Consider the following 19,130-nt stretch of genomic DNA (forward strand, 5'->3'; position numbering starts at 1 on the left):
TTTAACTCAACTTTCGGAGGGGAGCTGGTTCCAGTTTGAACAGTTGGAACAATCTTTGAAGGTAACCAGAGCTCCTTCCCAAAAACAGGACACAGGTTTCTAGCAGGTAAAATTCACTTAAAATTATTCTTCTATCGTCATTCCTAAAGAAATTCAAGAACATTCATCCTAACATTGTACTTCATGCACGATTACAATATTTCCAATTTAATAAAAAAAAGACAAAGAGGGCTAAAATACTTCAAAAGTGTGTGTGTGATATAGTATGTGAATTATATCTCAATAAAATTGTTATTTTTTAAGTATGTGTGTAGTTGAGAAGGGGAAAGGATGAATAAAGATGACTAAAGATAGAATTTTTCTGATTTTAACAAGTCATCACTAGAGGAGGGGGTGATGGGAACTTACTGCTTAATCAGTACAGAGTTGTAGTTTGGAACGATGAAAAAGTTCTGAAGATGGATAGTGGTGATGGTTGCACAACAATATGAACGTACCAAAAATTGCTGAATTGTACACTTAAAAAATGGTTAAAATGGTAAATATTACATGTGTATATTTTACAATTAAAAAAAAGTCATCACTGTTATTTTAATTAACAAAACCATGACTACAACAAGACTACATGCTTGTTCTAGAAGCCTTAGAAAAAGAAATGAAAAAAGAGGAAAATATAAATCACTTAAAATCCCACTATCCAAACATAATCTTAATACTTTCCTATCTATAGTCTCCTAAATTTTATCAAAAACATGTAAGTAAATTAAACTGGAGTTGTACTAGCAATATTATTTACCAATGTATTTTTCACTAAAAATACATAAACACAAATATATATATCTTTCCATACCTATATAAAGATACACCTATATACGTGTGTATATACATTATACATTACATCAGCATCAGCATTTTTAGTGGCCCTGTGGTTTTGGACATTCAGATTTTTTTCCCATCTTTTTGCTCTTTTAGATAACATATCAGTGAACATCCTTGTATATACATCTTGCATGTTTTTTTTTTTTAGGGTAAACCCAGAGTTATAAAATTGTTGAGTATGCATATTTTTTTAGAGTTAATACATGGTGCCCTCCAGTAAGGATTCAACCAGTTTGTATTCCCATGGAAAATGTATGAAATTACTACTACCAACTGCATGTTATCACTCTTCCTGATCTTTGTCAGTCTTACAGGTTTAAAAAAAGGTTTAAAATTTTTTAAAATTAAAAATTCCATCTCACTTCAATTTTTATTTCTTTAATTCCAGAGGATGATAAACGCTTTTCCTCGACTCCTTGCTATTCTTTCCTCATGAATTGCATGTTCATGTCCTTTGCCAATTTAGCTTTTTTTTTTTTTTAAAGATTTTATTTATTTATTTGAGAGAGAATGAGATAGAGAGCATGAGAGGGGAAAGGGTCAGAGGGAGAAGCAGACTCCCTGCTGAGCAGGGAGCCCGATGCGGGACTCGATCCCGGGACTCCAGGATCATGACCTGAGCCGAAGGCAGTCGCTTAACCAACTGAGCCACCCAGGCGCCCGCCAATCTAGCTTTTATGTATAGCTTTTTCTTTTTAGTTTTATGTAAGAGCTCTCTTATATTAAGGACCTTACCCTATTTATCATATAATTTTATTTTATGGAGCTTTTGCCATATAGATATTTTCAATTTTTTTAACATAATCAAACCTATCACCCTTTTCTTTCCCATAGAATTTTTGCCTTTATCATGTTTTGCTTCCTCCAAATAACAAATGTTTATCTATATTTTATTTTAGCACTTTTATAGATTTTTTAAAAGTGTGACATAATAGAGATCATATATGAAAAACTCACAACTAACATACATACTCAGTGGTGAAAGACTGAAACTTTAACTTGAGGAATACAAATAAGAGAAAGATGCTCACTCTCACCACTACTGTACAACATAATATTAGCCAGAGCAATTAAGCAAGAAAAAGAAATATAAAAGGCATCCAAACTGGAACAGAAGAAGTAAGATCACCTGTTTGTAAATGACTTAGTCTTCTATACGGAATGCCACACACACACACACACACACACACACACACACAAAACCTGTTAGAACTAATAAATGGATTCATCAAGGCTGCAGGATACAAAATCAACATATAACAATTACTGTTTCTGTGCACTAACAATGAAGATTCTGAAAAGGAAATTAAGAAAACAACTCTACTTACAAAAACATCAAAAGCTATCTACAAATTCAGTGCAATCCCTATCAAAATTCCAATGACGTTTTTTGCAGAACTGGAAAACTCTATCCTAAAATTCATATAGAATCTTAAGGGACCCCAAATAGCCGAAAAAAAAATCTTTAAAAAGAAGGACACAATGGTAGGTCTCACACTTCTTGATTTCAAAACTTACGGTGTTGAACCCAATGCAGATAAACATATAGACTAATGGAAGAGAAGAGGGAGCCCAGAAATAAACTCTCACATATATGGCCAAAGGATTTTAATTTGACCATTTAATATTGAAAAGACAGTCTTTTTAATATATAATGTTAAGAAAACTAGATATTTACATGTAAAAGAATGAAGTTTAATCCTTGCTTTATGCTATATACAAAAATTAATTCAAAATGGATCAAAGACCTAAAGTAAAAACTGAACTATGAAACTCTTAAAAGAAGACACAAAGAAAAAGCTTCATGACATTGACTTCAGTAATGATTTCTTAGATACGACACCAGAAGCACAGGCAAAACAAAAAAATAGTGTGCTTCATCAAAATTAAAAACTTTTGTGTGTCACAGGACACTAGCAACAGAGTGAAAAGGCAAGCCATAGAAAGAGAGAAAAAAAATTGAAGCATATATCGGATAAGGGATTAATACCCAGAATATATATATTTAAAACCACAGCAACAAAAACCAAACAATCCAATTAAAAATTGCGTGGAAGGACTTGAATAGACATTGCCCCCCCATTATTTCTTCTTATTATTATTTGCTTTTTCATAGGGGAGATCCTGGCTTTTTAAAAAATTATCTTATATCCAGTCACCTCACTGAATTATTTTTCTAGTTATTCTCCTATAAACTTTTTCCTTTTTTCCTTTTTTTTTTTAGAATTCTTCAAAGATTTAGGATTTCTGGTTGTGAAACTGCTGCTACCTTGCAAAGCAAACATTCCCAGGCTTAGTACTATGAACTATTTTAAATATTTACTTTGTAGAGGAATTTTTTTCCCAGAAGAAAATGGCAAAAAACTGTATTTTTCTAAAGCCTCACTAGATTGCTTTCTAGTCTTTCTTTCATTATCACACTTCCTTATAACCAGTGATTTCCCCTACCAACAGCCCCAACCACCATCTCTTTTCTTCTGTGTCACTTATAAGCTTTAGAAAAATCAAAAGTAAACTGTCAACAGGAAAATGTGATTTATACCATTCAAGAACACACTTCTGAATTAAGTCTAGTGCATGGGAGAGCTAGAAACCATAACAGAAAAAAAATAGTTATTGATTTGTTAATTGCACAAGAAATATCCATCATCTGTTTCCACGAAGAGAGAGTCACTACACTTTAGCAATTATACATGTATGCATTCACTACAGATCCCTTGGATCTGAGAAAGGCTTGATCAGCAGGTACTAGAATGGAGGATGGCAGGGGATTTTGTAGACTTTTGAGAGACTCTTCCTTCCCCACCCCCACCTCTTCTCCCCCATGTCAAGGGTCCCCAGTAGAAGTCAGAGTGGACAGCCAAGGCAGATACCGCAGGTCAGGGAGCACAACTGCGCATCATGGGTGATCAAGAAGCTCCTGCTCTCAGGTGGCCCATGCCCCCCCTGTGACTTCACAACGTGTAAGATGGCCCTTGTGAAATGCTTTTTCACCCCTCACCCTGAAATGCTTCTTTGCCTTCTTCATAATCTTACTAGTTTAGCAGCTTATTCACCTTTATAACCCTAATGGGGTAAGATTTCCCTAAATTTCCATAGTCTCAATGAATAAGAATTTCTCAAGCTTGAATTGCCAGCACACCTTACCCTTCTGTAACATAACATTTTTTTGGTCACAATGTTAAATGCTTGTGTGTCCTCAAACTCCACTGAAGAATGAAATTCTATCCTCAGTAATTTAGCAAAAATTTCCATATTTTACATTATTTTGCTTTCCCAGGACACTGCAACTTCATTCCTCCAAAGACATGCAGCACACAAAACATGGGCAAAAATTTTTTTTAAAGATTTTATTTATTTATTTGCCAGAGAGAGAGAGCACAAGCAGGGGGAGCGGCAGGCAGAACAGGCAGAGAGAGAAGCAGGCTCCCCACTGAGCAAGGAGCCCGATGCGGGACTCAATCTCAGGACCCTGGGATCATGACCTGAACCGAAGGCAGACACTTAACCGACTGAGCCCCCCAGGAGTCCCAAAACATGGGTAAAATTAAACATAGAGATTTAAGATCTTGATAATGAGAAAGGCGTTCTTAATTCTTCCTTCAGAGAAAATCCTAGAATCCACTGCCTAGGTCTTCTGAATGTGGCATATCCTCTCTCATTCCCTAAATTGACTTATGAACAACTTTTTAGATTTTCCTGTTTCTTTAAGTAATTGGGACTCTGCTATGCTTTTTAGACCTTCGTTTTGGTCATCTTCCTCTACTACTTTAAATTTCAGTTAATTAAATCAATACATGATGAGTAATAATCTACTTTGTGATTCTTATTTACTTTCTATCTCTGTTTTTTTGTTCCTTTTCATTTTTTTTTTAAGATTTTATGTATTCATTTGAGAGAGAGCGCACAAGCAGGGGGAAGGGGCAGAGGGGGGAGCTCAATGTGGGACTTGATTTCAGGACCCTGGGATCATGACCTGAGCCAAAGGCAGACACTTAACCAACTGAGCCACCTAAGTGCCCTGTTCCTTCTCATTTCTTATTACCAGAATAAAAGTGGCTTTTTCTTTACCATTCAATGTTTTTTAATATAAAGAGTTGTGGAATCCTCGCTGTGATCTACTTCAGAACATTTCCATGACCTCAGAAAGAAACTTTGTACACACAGTCACTCTCTATTCCCATCATTAGCCTCACGCACAAAGAAATTTACTTTCTGTCTCTATAGATTTGCCTCTTTTGAATATCTCATATAAGTTGAATTGCATAATATATGTATTTGTGTGTGTGTCTGGCTTCTTTAACTGAGCATAATATTTTTGAGATTAATCAATATTGTAACATTTTTCAGTATTCAGTTCCTTTTTTTTCTCAAATAGTATTCCATTATATAGCGATACCATATTTTGTTTATTCAGTTGATGGACATTTGGATTTTTTTCACTTTGTGACTATTGTAAATAGTGAGGGCACAAACATTTGAGTATGTCTTTTTACAGACATGTTTTCATTTCTCCTGGTTATATACTTAGAAGTGTAATTGTTGGGTGATAGGGTAACTCTGTTTTTAACATTTTAACATTTTAAAATTAAAAAAAAAACCACCATATGTTTTTCCAAAGTGGCTGCACCATTGTACATTCTCACTAGCAATGTATAGCAAGGTATATTTTTAACCTCCATGAAATGACAGCATAAATAGGACAAACCAAGGAACTTTGACTAAGAAGAATTTTTGCCCTGCCTGAGAGATGGGAAGATGGAGGATAATTTCCTTCTGTACCACTTTCTGAATCTATTTTCTATTCCACAGGCTCCCTGCAGTTTGAGGAGGCATAAATGTGTTCCACAATCAACACCATGAAGTTAAAATGAACACTGACTTGCCAGGACCTCCCTCATTATAATGAAATGCCCCTCCCTGTGCTCACATACACACAAACATGATTTTTAAAATTCCTTGTTAATTCCTACTCGTACAAAGAGGCAAATACCTTCCTCACTTGCTCTTTTTTAATAGAGTATAAGTTTATTGCTTTATTATTTAGAGCTGAACTCTGAATAAACTGAAAAAAGGAATAATGCCTTTTGCATTGTTATATTCAAATATGAATTGAGAAAAGAGAGGACTGGAAGCATATTTCTTCTCTTGAGCGGCCAATTTCAGATAGCTGACAACATGAATTATATTACATAAAATCTATTCATTATTCTAGCCATTCAAGATCAAGCTGAAGTTTAAGGCGGACTAATGGCTGTCACATGAAGCTACAGTTTGTCAGTCTTCAGTGAACTCAAGCAAAAAACAAGGAAACTGGGAAAGGACAACATAGTGAATCAAAGAATATTCATATTGAGGGGAAACAGCTTCAAAAGAAGCTTCTTGTATTGAATTTGGCAGTGGTACAAGTTACTTTAAAACACTGTATTTTAGTGTTGAAAAGTTACTGTGTTATTCTGAGGTTGGGGTGGATTAGAAATTGTGTTATAATTTATTGCTTGCTTAGGTGCCAAACCTCATTCCACTGCCACGGTATAATGTCAAATATGCTGGACTGAAAAACAATATGTTGTCCACTTTCTTCTTGTGCTATGTTTATCGTATGAATTGAGAAAGAAGAGAAGCAACATAAATTAAATTCTAGAAAAGAATTTATGCTCAGAGAGCTCCAAAAGAATCAGATATTTTTTCTCTCTGGCTATTCTGCTCAGGGGAGCACATTTTCCTTAACCAGTAACCTGTAGAGCCTAGAGAAGAAAGGAATCTACAGAACAAAAGAGACACTGGATTGTCCTCTCAGAGGGGAGGAGAAATTTTCTGGTGCTTGATTCATACTGAAAAAAGAAGTGATGATTAAACCAGTGTGACTTCTCAACCCATTCAGTGGAGAGAGTGAAAGGCAGTCCTGGGAAGGGGTAGAAGATGAAAGAGATAATTTTAAAACATGCTATCCAAGAATGAATTTCTCCTTTTCTTAGCACCCAAAGAAACATAGGTCTACGATACGTCTGGAGCCCTCTGACTTGAATTTCATGGCAGCATGGAAAGACCATAGACTTTGGAATCAGATCTACATTAGGTTTCGGATCTAGCTCTTACTTAGTAGGCATTCCCCTAATGGTGGTCATCTTGGTTTGGGTTTCCCCAGAAGCAGACTCTGAGACGAGAAGTCAAACTCAAGTGAAGAAAACTGGAAACACTGGAAAATGAAGCACACTGAGAGGGAAGTGATAAGGGAGGCAAGGGAAGGAAGGCAGTCCACAGAGATGCGTTTTCAAGCAGCTACAACCATGAACCAGTGTGGCTTACTTCTGCCAGGGCAACTCTAGGAGCTCGTGGAAACCACTCAGCTCAGAGTTCCCCATCCAAGGGATGAGAGAGCTGGGCCATATATCAACTCAACTCAGTCATAGGTTGAGTGTTGCTCCCAGAGTCCTTAAGCAGGTGGCAAAGGGGAAGCAAAATGAAGTCCTTACGCCAAGAAATGTGGATGCTGACAGTTGGCAGTCAAGCCAACACACCCAGAAGTGAAAGGTGAGGGAATGTGGTGTGGCAGTGACTGGGTCAGCTTCAAGGGGTAGAAAAAGAAACAGAGAACACGTGCCCTTTGGGTGCAGAGACCTCGTTTGCTGTTGTTTCCCCAATGCTGTCCTATTTTAGGCATTCTATAAATAATGTGTGGACCGAATAGGTCAGTGAACGCATGAAATAGCTTTAAATCCGGGCTCCAGCATTTATAAAAAATCTCTTTTTTCACATGTCAAATCAAATCTCATTCTATAAAATCACAAATAAAAGAACTTACCAGAGTATTAATTAACCCACAGCAGAAAATGAGTAAATAGTAAATATTGTTACTATGTGTCCATTTCCTTCTTTCCACCTTGTGGGCCTCCCCGCTTTATTTTGCCTTCTTTTATAAAGAGGAAAGGTGACTGCAGTACTTCAGCGCCTGGCTTCAGAAACCCGCACTGCACCCAGCACACTGGAAGGGTCCACACCACACTTTCTTCATACAGGTCAAATGCATCTACTTACATATATTTGGAAAGCTGTGATCGTAATTCTTTCAAGATACTGCCAGGAACTCATGTAATTGTAAATGGCGAGTCGAGAGCACCAGGATGCAACTGTAATGCAATCCTAAAGAACAAGACTAACTAACTTTCCTGCAGCTCATACTTAGGTTGGCGGTTGTGTGGTTTTTGATCTGCTGCTCAAAAGTGAAAACATGAAAAACAACCCCCTGCCCCCCAAAAAATCAAGGACTAAGAGGAGAGTGTCCAGTATTTTCTACAAATGCATTCCCCAAAATATACTCACTGTCCTATTCCTTTACTATCCTATCTCAACCTGCAGCGTGTGTATTTATTGGTGGAACCCAGCCAGATCCTGTGTCTGAATTCCAGCAGCTCACCTCACAGTTTCCCTGAGACGAGGCCTTAAAAAAATTGTGAACTTCTCAGAGGACTACACACAAGATGATAAAAGCTTAAATTATGCCTATACAACTTCTTCCATTAAAAGTTTCAACTTTTTTAAAGGAAAGGAATATGACAATTACTTCTAGAAGTTTAACCTTTCTTCCCATCTTCTAGCAAATGTATGGTTTGGGATATAACTTAATCCCCAAAGGGCAGGTACTTAGTCCAGCTAACCTGAAGAACGCTTATTCCATTTAAATTGTCTGTGTGTTAATTCCAAATTCACGTCATAGTTACCTTTAATCTTGAAATCTTTAGAATTCTCGGATGCAAGAGCTAGAAAGGGACGAACAAGATAAAGTTTGGTACAATGGACACTCCTCCGTGGAAGACCATCTGTTATGGTGCTGATCTCTTCACCATGTTGGAAGGCATGAACTTGAAGTACCCCAGAAAATCAGCATGAACCTCAAGCTTAATTCCCTGGACTAACTGGATCCAGCTCCTGTTAGCTTTAGATTGTTTCACGTTCATCGAGTCAGTTAGTATTTCTCCTTGGGTAACTGCCCTGATTTTAGAGTTAAGGTTTTATTTATCATGCCTATCCAGATGATGGAATATATCCAGCCCAAGAGATAGGCCCAGGGTTCAGGCTGATGGGGAGCAGGAGTTTCAGTCAACTGAGGAGACAAGACCAGGAGAGAGAAACAAAGGCACTGTTGATGACTGTATGTTAAGATGGAATACAGTAAGATCCTAGCTGAAAAACAACAATCAGAGGGGTGAACTGAGACCAAGGTTAGAACCTTGCAGACGTAAAAGGCAGGAAGCAGGGTCTGAGAAGATGTGGGGAGTCCAATTTAATTGTCGAGGTTGACGTCTCAGATATGTTCCTCATTTCATGGTACAAACTGCCTTCAAGATGCCATTGGGCTACCTGACTCTTTCCCACAGCTCACACATCCCAGTCCTTCTACCAGGTGATCCTGACTTGGGATGAAGTCGATGGGGGTGCTCTTTGGAACTATAAAATGACAATGAGGCCTTTACTTTCAAAGGTAATTTTCAGGCTTACATTTTAAAAAGTCTTAGATTAGCACCTAACTAGTTTTATGACCTTCTGCTAGCTTCCTGTTTATCTATAAAATGGAAATAATAATGGCCCTCTACCTCACAGAGTTTTGTGAAGCTTATATGAGATAGCATGCCAGTTACAGAGCAGGACCTCAGTAAAGTTAGTCATATGACTATGACAAAAGCAACCCCAGTAGATCTTGTTGGCTTGAGGTGATAAACAACCCAAGAGATCAACAGTTATGGGATAGAGGAAGATAAACGTCTCCCAACTAATCAAAAAAAGAATATTTGCCATTTATTTGTATATCACTCCATAAATTATAATAAATTCTTACTGTTGACTTTTGGAAGGCCCTGTCCTGTTGTAGACTCAAGAAGGATCTTAGAAATTCATACGAAGGAGAAAAGAGAAGGCGGCTTTAAGAGCCAGCACTACAAATCTCCCAGAGTTTAAATACATGCCAACAGTCCCTCGCACCATAAATAGAGGAAGAATCGTGATGTGATGTACTCTCACACCCTGTATTGAAACCCAGTCCAAGGTCCTTCCCACAACCTACAAGGTCCGATATGATCTGACCCCTGACTGCCTTTCCATTTTCATTTCATACCACTCACTCTCTTGCTTACTTCTATAGACTGATTATGTGCCCTCCTTCATATGTTGAAACCCATTGCCCCAATGTGATGATATCTGGAAGTTGGGGCCTTTGGAGATGACTAAGTCATGAGGGTGGAGCCTTCATGAGTGAGACGTGTGCTCTTATAACAGACCCCAGAGAGCGCCCACACCCCTTCAGCCATTTGAGGACACAAGAAGACAGCCATCTGTGGACCAAGAAGCAGGCCCTCCCCAGACCCCGAATCTACAGGCACCTTGATCTTGGACTTCCCAGTCTCCAGAACTGCAAGAAATAACTTTCTGTTGTTTATAAAGCACCCTGACTATGCTACTCTGTTACAGCGTCTGAACAGACTGAAACACTTACTATGGTCCAACAACACTGACTTTATTTTTGTTTTGAACATTCCAAGACTCTCCGGCCTAGCCCAACTTACAAACCTCTTTGCATGTCTGATTTCATGTTTCTCATCCATCAGGTCTTAGCTCAGATGTGATCTTATCAGAAAACTCTTCTCTGGTTCCCTATTTAAAGTGACCCCTGCTTCTCATACCTCTACCCCACAAATACTACCACTCTGGAACCCGTCATATTGTTTGTTTGGTTTTTAATAATACTTACCAATCCTGAAATTATCATAGATGAACATATTTATTGCCACTCTCTTTCCCCTGGAATGTAAGCTCCATGAGGGCAGAGAATTATCTGCTCAGCGGTTCAGTGTGAGGTAGTGAGTGCAGCCAGGATACAGAAGTCAGTCAAATATCATCTTGGTTATGTGGGTTGCTAGCTCCTGTTCGATACCTACTATTCTCCCACTGGTCCATGTCATCATAACTAAATTCTGGATTGTGTTTTGTCATTTCCAAGCACTGTTGTTTAGCTTAACTCATTGGATACTTATAATAATGCCATTAGGTAGAATGTTTCATTTTGAAAGATGAGGAGACTGAGGTCCAACAAAGCTAAGTTACTCCCCACAGTCACAAAGCCAATAGAGACTATGGTAGAAATGAAATGTTCATTTTCACTCCAAGCCCTACATTGTCTGGATTGTGTATTGTGCTACACTGGACAGGCTTGCCTAAAATGGAAAAAAAAAAAGAAAAAGAAAAGATAACAGAAATACAACCCTAAATCAATATGAACATACCAAAGTGCATTGAAAAATAAACACTCTAGATAAATACAATAAATCTCTAAGATAAAATGCAGTTCAAAATGGAGAAGGATATAGCAGATGGCTGAGGAATGAAAAATGCAATTGACGTAAGAGCAAATTCAGGCTTAGATGCCCAGGACTGAGTGTTCTGCACATCCGTCTGTCAAGTTAGAAAAGCCTCCTCTAAAGGCAGGAAAGAACTGTCCCTTCCATTCAGTGGATCGAGATACACAAGTTATCTTTTGTGGGGGAAGTCATTAGAAGATGCGGGAAAACAGTGCTTAGACTGGGCAGAGAAACTTGGCCTCACTTCCTCTCATTGAGAAGGGGCTGGGATGTCAGATCATGAGAGATGGATGGACCAGGGATAACACCAATTCTGTGGCTCTTTGGATCAAGATGTTCACTGCTTGGAAGTACATCAAAGTGAGAGATGTGGAAAAATCGGTCTACGGGTTAGTTAAGACCCAGAATGTTCTTTAGGGTTTTGTTTTTTTCAAAGATGGAGAGGAAGTCTCTCATTATGTGTCTCCAGTCACATTGTGGGTTCATTAAAATGAGACAGACCAATATTCCTTAAGTTGTGTTCCCTGCATAGGAGGCAATGCCTTGAGAATCTATTAGCTTTGAAAGAAAGCAGAATTCTTACCAATGCTAATATCCATTTGGCGCACCACCTCGGCATGCTACTTGAATACGGTTATTTCCAACAACATGGATGGGATTATGAGCTTAGTTTGTGACAAAAAAAGGGACACAACACTTTAAGCAATGTCTAAATTGGGTAATTTCTGAAAGTTAAATAAAACCATAAATTTCTGTTTTTTCCAATCTAATTCAACTCAACATTTACCAAACACTAAGTATGTGCAAGACCTCATTAAATGAAGAACCAAACTCAACCTACTTGCCTCATTTTTTAAAGAGGTTTTTCTAGTATCTCATTTGCACATCTTTCTAACAAAAACTTTTTAAAAAAGATCCTCTTTAGTATTCATTCATCTTTCTCTTCATTCATTAATATATTTTCATTGTCATCATTGTTGTGCATAGTTTAAGCACTGTGGATAACAGAAAGAAAAGAAGGAAGGAAGGGAAGAGGGAGGGAGGAGGGGAAGGAGGGAGAAACATTATTAGCTTCTAGAAGTTAATAGCCTAACAGGAGCTAGGATTCATTTGAAAGTATAAATGGCACAACCAGAAAGCACTTATTCCCTCACTGGCCGAGCTTTACACACACACATGCATGCACACACGCGCACGCACACACACACAATTTTTTTGCTAAGGCAGTAACCATCTTGGCAAATAAACGAACTTTAGTGAGTCTCAGTTTTCTCTCTGTGTAATGAGGAAGTTGGATTGAATGATTGTTGAGATTCTTTATAACTCTAAAATCCTATAAATAATTTCACATTTATTAAGCATTCATTCTGTGTGAAATGGGAAGTACTTTCCTAGGAAAAGCAGGACACACAGCATGAAGTAGACCTCATTTGGCTTTAAAGAGATTATAATTTATTGGCAAGATGCCAAATGCAAACATCTACCTGTATCAGATAATGGTGTGAATAAAGGTGTTGGAGAGGTGAGAGCAAGGAGGAATTTGTGCAAATGTACGACAGGGGTGGATTTAAGGGAACAAACAAACGGTTTCAGGACAGCAGACAGAGGAGACTCCCCTGGCAGGAAGGGCAAAGAATGCTAAAGGAAAAAGCAGGAACAGTAAGAAGAGAAACTCAGAAAGAATTGGTTGTGTTAAAAGGTCAATAACAAGCTGACCTAGCTTGATACTTGGGAGGAAATGGAAAAGATGACTTTGGGGTGAACTAAATCAACCAGCCCAAGGTCTTGGGGAACTGCTTAGAAATCTATTTCAAATTGAACTCAGGGACCATGGCTGAAGAACTAGTAAAAACTGTTTTAGTGCAGAAGAAATGGGCCAAGGGAGATGGTATGGCTGATGCTGGTGTGTTGAACCTGAGGGGCACTAAGGAAGCTAGAAGGTTGGGAAGTGCTGAATCCAGACAGATGGATATAGAAAATCCAGAAATAAGAAAATCTCAACATGATCATCCAGACAATTATATTCTAAACGAGTAATTTCCTAACCTAGGGACTATTGATATTTCTAAGATTTCTCGCAGTGCACTAAAGCAGTTCATATCACTTTAAAGATTTATTTATTTATTTTAGGGGGGTAGGAGCAGAAGGAGAAGGAGAGAGAATCTCAAGCAGACTCCATGCTGAGCATGAAGCCCGACGTAGGACTCGATCTCAAGACCCCAAGATCACCACCTGAGCCGAAACCAAGAGTCAGATGCTTAATCGACTGCACCACCCAGGCACCCCTAGTTCATTTCACTTTAAAATGGCAGGTCAATTGGGATGTTTTGGATGATTCTCTCAAGAGAAGGAATAATAAAGAGGACTCACGGATTAGATCAAATCACTAAGGCTAGAAGAACCCATTTAAAAATCGGAATAGTGTCAGCCAACAGGAAGCCTGGAGACCTATGTTTGAGGATGCCTCTGATTTCACCTACAGAGAAAGAATGCGAAGATGGGGATGGGATAGGGTTAGTGAGCTGAGCCTCGGTAGACAAGGCTAGAGGAAGGCTATGATTTAGATTGACAGCAAGAAGATGATGGCGTCATATGCAGAAGGAGGAGTTTCAGAAAAGGCGATGGTGTGAAAGATGGAACCACAGGATTTATACACAAAGAGAGTCCAGCTAAAGCAAAGACGCCTCCCAGGGGAGCAGGAATCAGGAACATGTGCTCTGAGTGTCAATGACCTTATAAGAGCCTGGAGCAATGGCTTCTTCAGAAGGCCATGTTTGAAATGCACCAAAAGGTGCCTCTCCAAATGAAGACACCACCAATATACTTACTAAGAACTATTAAGTGCTCCTCCTTCTATGGGTCTTGGACTACTTTAAAAGTGTTGCTTGAACAGTAGTCATACCTATTTTACGGTACCTTATAGGACTAAGTTGTGTTGTTTTTTCTAAAGATTGTTTTCCTCTAATAAATTTTGAAACATATATAATAAAAGATTAATCCCATATTTTACCCAAATAACAGCTCTAGAATCTAGACAGAGCCAAATATTTGGCAGGCAATGATGACTGAATGGCATAGTGTGTTAAGTGCATAGACCCCGGGAAACCAGAATGTCTGGATTCAAATTCCAATTCTATCACTCTCTAGCTGTGAGAGCTGCAGAAAATTACTCAAATACTGGGTCTCAGTTTCTTATGGCTAAATTTGCAAACTCTATTGCCTTCCTCATGGAGCTGTGGAAATTAAATGAGTTAACACATATGAATGCCTTGGAATAGAGCGTGGCAGGTAGTAAGAGCTCAGTAAGTGTCAGTTGTTGTTGTTGGGTATTATTATTACACTTGTTACTTGATTTCTGAACCCTGGACCAGGTGCATCCCTACCACAGGTGGAACCGTTTTACTCAGCCACAATGCGGAGTGAGTCATAATAAAATCATGCTGCCAACTTCCTGAACTATTGAATTACTTGAGCTTCCACATACAATCACTACTAAAAAAAAATAATAATAAAGTTGCCCTTTCTTTTTGAAGTTCACAAATGACAGAGGCTTTTTCCTCAACCTCACCTTTCCTTTTCAAGGACATTAAACCTCAAAGAAAAAGACTTGAAAATGATTTCTTTTAAAGCCACCCTTTTGTAGTTCCTTTCCCCATTCATTCTCCTAAAGAAAAAAATACTTCATTCATTATATTGTCATCCATACCTGGCAGCTTCTAACTGCTTTTGTATAAGTGTACGTGCCTTTCCTATGTATGATTCAATGTGTACTATCCTTTCCCTTCCCCGACAATGGAGGTCACCCTACCTTGAGGGAATAGTGGACATCTGGCTACCAATGTATGAGCTGGTGGGAACTTTTCTCATTGTCCTAGAAAGAAGATCTGGGATATGCATGATCAGCCATTAAATTTCACTTTAGTCTCAACTCTTGGAGAGATGATATGGTCTTACTTACATGGACTTTCATCAGTGCTCAAATGCTTGGTGGCAGGCAAAATCAAACCCTCTCCCTGCAAAGACATCCACGTTCTAATCCCTGGAAACCATGATTATGTTAGATTATATGGCAATGGGGAATGAAGTTTCCAGATGGAATTAAGGTTGTTAGTCAGCTGATCTTAAAATAGGGAGATTATCTTGGTGGGCCCAATGTGTTCCCAAGGGTCCTTAAAATTGAAGGAGGGAGGCAGAAGTAAGAGATCAGAGCAATGCAATGTGAGAGGGACTTAATCTACCCTTGCTGGCTTTGCAGATGGAGGAAGGGGATTGTGTCCCAGGGAATGTGGGTGGCCTCTAGAAGCTGGAAAGTGCAAGGACGCAGGTTCTCCCCTCGAGCCTCCAGAAGGAACACAGGCTTGCTGACACCTTGATCTTAGCCCAGCGAGACCTATGCTAACTTCTGACCTATGGTTTAAGCCACTAAGTTTGTGGTGATTTTTTTTTTAAGATTTTATTTATTTATTTGACAGAGAGAGAGAGCACAAGCAGGGGGAGCGGCAGGCAGAGGGAGAGGGAGAAGCAGACTCCCCGCTGAGCAGGGAGCCTGACACAGGGCTCAATCCCAGGACCCTGGGATCATGATCTGAGCCGAAGGCAGACGCTTAACTGACTGAGCCACCCAGGCGCCCCAGTTTGTGGTAATTTTTATAGCAGCAGTGGGAAACTAATACATGCTCCATCTCTGGAGACCTGCCAGGCATCTTCATCTCATGGGACTCTACCTCCCACCTCCCCCTGCCTCCTGCTCTGTTTCCTCTATGCTTATTAATGCAGTAGAAGTTACTGAGCACATACTCTGTGCCAGGCACTTCACTGGATCCTGCAAATGCAAGATGAAATAAGACATAGCCCACATCCTCTTGTTTACTCAACAAATATTTGTGTCCCAGGCTACTCGCGTTAGATGTGGCAGAAATGAAAACAGTCCCTGCCCTAAAGAAGCTCTCCCACTTCTGAGAAGAGGACCAACATAACTAAAAAATTATGATTTCACATAATAAGTGCAGGTTATAAGAGTATAGAAGAGAGACCCCCTAACGTAGCTTGATGAAATCAAGAAAACTTCGGAGAGAGGAAGAAATGGAGCTTGGATGAATCAGTTTGCCAGACAGACAAGAGCTTTGAAGAACCGTGACACTTGAAATGTGGCTAGTATGCATGAGGAAGAGAATTTTACATTTTGTTTCATTTTACTTTTCATTGAAATGGAAATAGCTAGATGGGGCTGGTGGCTACCATACTGGACAGAGCACACTGCACCAGATTATGCCTTCAAAAGGAAAGAGATTGCCTTGTCTAACTCCTTTTTCCACTTTTTCCTCACTGGAAAGCAGATGTTGTGGCAAGTCACCTTTGACCATGCAGACGGGGCATCCCCTCTAGGACAGATGTAAGAAAAGTAGAAGGAACTTGGGTCTCTGACATCACGCAGCCAGCTTTCAGTTTGGCTTATGCTCAGATTGTTATGTGAGAGCGATAGAAACCCCGGTATTGTTTAAGCACTTTGTTATTTTGGATCTTTGTACAGCAGACAAATCTGTATCCTAATACAAATGTCCCTAGAATAATAAAAAGCAATAACCATAATCTTTGCTGAGATCTCTTTGAGTGTCTTTGTGTGCCAGGCACTAGGCTAACTGCTCCACATGCATGGTCTCCTTTAATCCCCATACATTCCAATAAGGGAGATAATGTACCCCCTCATTCTGCAGATTAAATGGAGCCTTAGAGGGGTGGCTCATTAGCGGTAGCATTTGGCCTATCCTACAGCAAACTGTAGTCCAATGTACAGACACATAATATCTTACCACATAAGGCCAGGCAATATGGGTATACAACCAGAATTCTAAAATGCAGATATGATATTTATATTTGTGGCAGACATTCTCAGTCGTCCACCTAGCACCCATTTCCTCCTTCCTCTTGAAAAGAGAACCCCAATTTATTCAAACAGTGGGCAGAGATTCCTTGACATCAGGAAAGGTAGGTTCCAGGAAAGAAATCCTGCCTGGTCTAAACTAGTCATGATAATCTCATGCCCGTTGGCCAGTAATTGGTCTGAGGAGAAGTATGTGGCACAGTTCTGGTTAATGAGATGTAAGCAAAGGTCTGTTAGGGAGGGTGTCTCTTTCCAAACAATAAGCCAAAACCCTGCCCAGAATAAAGATGCAACACTGGAGGCCTGGCATCCATCATGTAACCATGAAGACAAAAGCCTGGATCATAGGGCTGGCAGAGCGGAGAGATCATCAAAGTCCATGTTGATATGACTGAGCTGTGGCTCCTTGCATGGACAGCCTACCTCCAGACTTGTTGCAGTATGAGAAAAACAAACCCTAATTTACTTAGGCCACTATAAGTCAGGTTTTCAGTTACTTATAGCTGAACACCTTCCTAACTGATACACACATGTATACATAGATCTTTTGTTTTCTTAGAAAAGGCAAGGAAAAGTCACAAACCTTACAGTGGTATCCTGAACACTCTGGGCTGACTGCTGGAAACCAATTATTCACAGTAAGAATCCATTTCCATCTCTCTCAAAACACACGTTTTGGGGGCTATGAAAACTAACCTAAATAGGTAACAGAGCTTGGGCAAAATGCGTATTTATCCCTTTCCCACCCTCAAACTAAAACAATTTTCCCCTCAAATACAAATGTTTCTTAAGTAATGCATATGTGTAAAAAGCATTTATGTTCTACTGTTTTAGACAGTTAATATTCTGAAATTTTAAAAGAAATTTCTGTAATCTCTGTCAATCTCTGTAGTCGAAGAGAAAAACAGAAATACTAAGCCTAATACATAAAAAGGATTCCTTCAGTGGGTATATCTAACCATACCAAAGAAAAAGAACTGAGGCATGTTACGGATGACTAAGGTTTAAAAACTGGTTTAAATACACAGATATAGAAAAGAGGCAGAAATGGTGTCTTGCGTTTGATTAATACTGAAAGTTGATTTACTTCTCCTTTCTGAGTGTGCAAAAAGCAATGAATAATATTTATGTAATCAATTATCCCAGAATTATAAAGAAATTCTAAAATATTCTGGAGGGCTAGCTATTTTCATTGGATGGGAGAAAGAGCAGATATTTTTCTAGTCATATGCTAAATAAAGGTACACATTCATAAACATATACCATGCCACTCCCTTCACCGTGTTGTTAATCTTTAATCTGATTTATAACTGAAAAGATCATGTGGTAGCTGCTTTTACACTATTTCATTCACAAAAAGAGATTATCCATTGAGCAAGCACATTTTTCCCCAGGATTTCATAGACTAAATGAGCTAGACACATTTTTTTTCTTTCAAACGCCAAGCCATACAAAATATTTCCAGATATAATCTGAAAGGCATGCAGTAGCAAATTAAGCAATATTCAGGCAATCCCCGGCCTTATGGTTGCATTTTTGACAGACCTGACAGAAGTTTTAAAGTTGAAAAAGCAACGTGAACAAAGACAAGGTTACAAAAAGAAACCTACCTTAGAGATGATTAATGGTTCCCCGTGCTCCAGGCCACCTTTCAAAGTAAAGCCCCAAGGAGCTCCTCCCTGCAGGAACGCTTCCAGATAAATGTACCTGCCCTTGGGGGTCCTGTTAGGGTTTAGTGTGGCAGCAGTCTCCTCGAAGTTCTCTGTGGTCCTCATCGTGCCCAACACATGATCCCTCGAGTTAAATTTTAAATGCCTGAAGCCGATTCAGAGCAGGGCTTCTATTCATAGCACCTTATCCCATCCTTCAAGATACTCGCCGGCCAAAAAAGAGAGGTTTTGAGAAGGGAATTCTTTCAGATGTAAAAAGTTCTTCTGAGCTTAACTCCAAGATGCTGAACCAGGAGGATTCTTCACTTCGACATTTCTGAATGTAAATTCTCCTCCTGGGATTCCGGG

General features: G+C 39.1%; 1 protein-coding gene across 1 annotated transcript in view; it reads right to left on the reverse strand.

Annotated features, from left to right (window-relative positions):
- Nucleotides 1–18,887, reverse strand: part of SHROOM3 (shroom family member 3) — a 299,140-nt gene extending 280,253 nt beyond the window's left edge. The window contains exon 1 of the mRNA XM_044912927.1: nt 18,723–18,887. Within this exon, the coding sequence (XP_044768862.1) occupies nt 18,723–18,887 (165 nt within the window). The remainder of the gene's footprint in view (nt 1–18,722) is intronic.
- Between the last annotated feature and the right edge of the window lie 243 nt (nt 18,888–19,130).

Source organism: Neomonachus schauinslandi, chromosome 2 (genome assembly GCF_002201575.2).
Source record: "Neomonachus schauinslandi chromosome 2, ASM220157v2, whole genome shotgun sequence".
In the NCBI taxonomy this organism is placed as follows: Eukaryota; Metazoa; Chordata; class Mammalia; order Carnivora; family Phocidae; genus Neomonachus; species Neomonachus schauinslandi.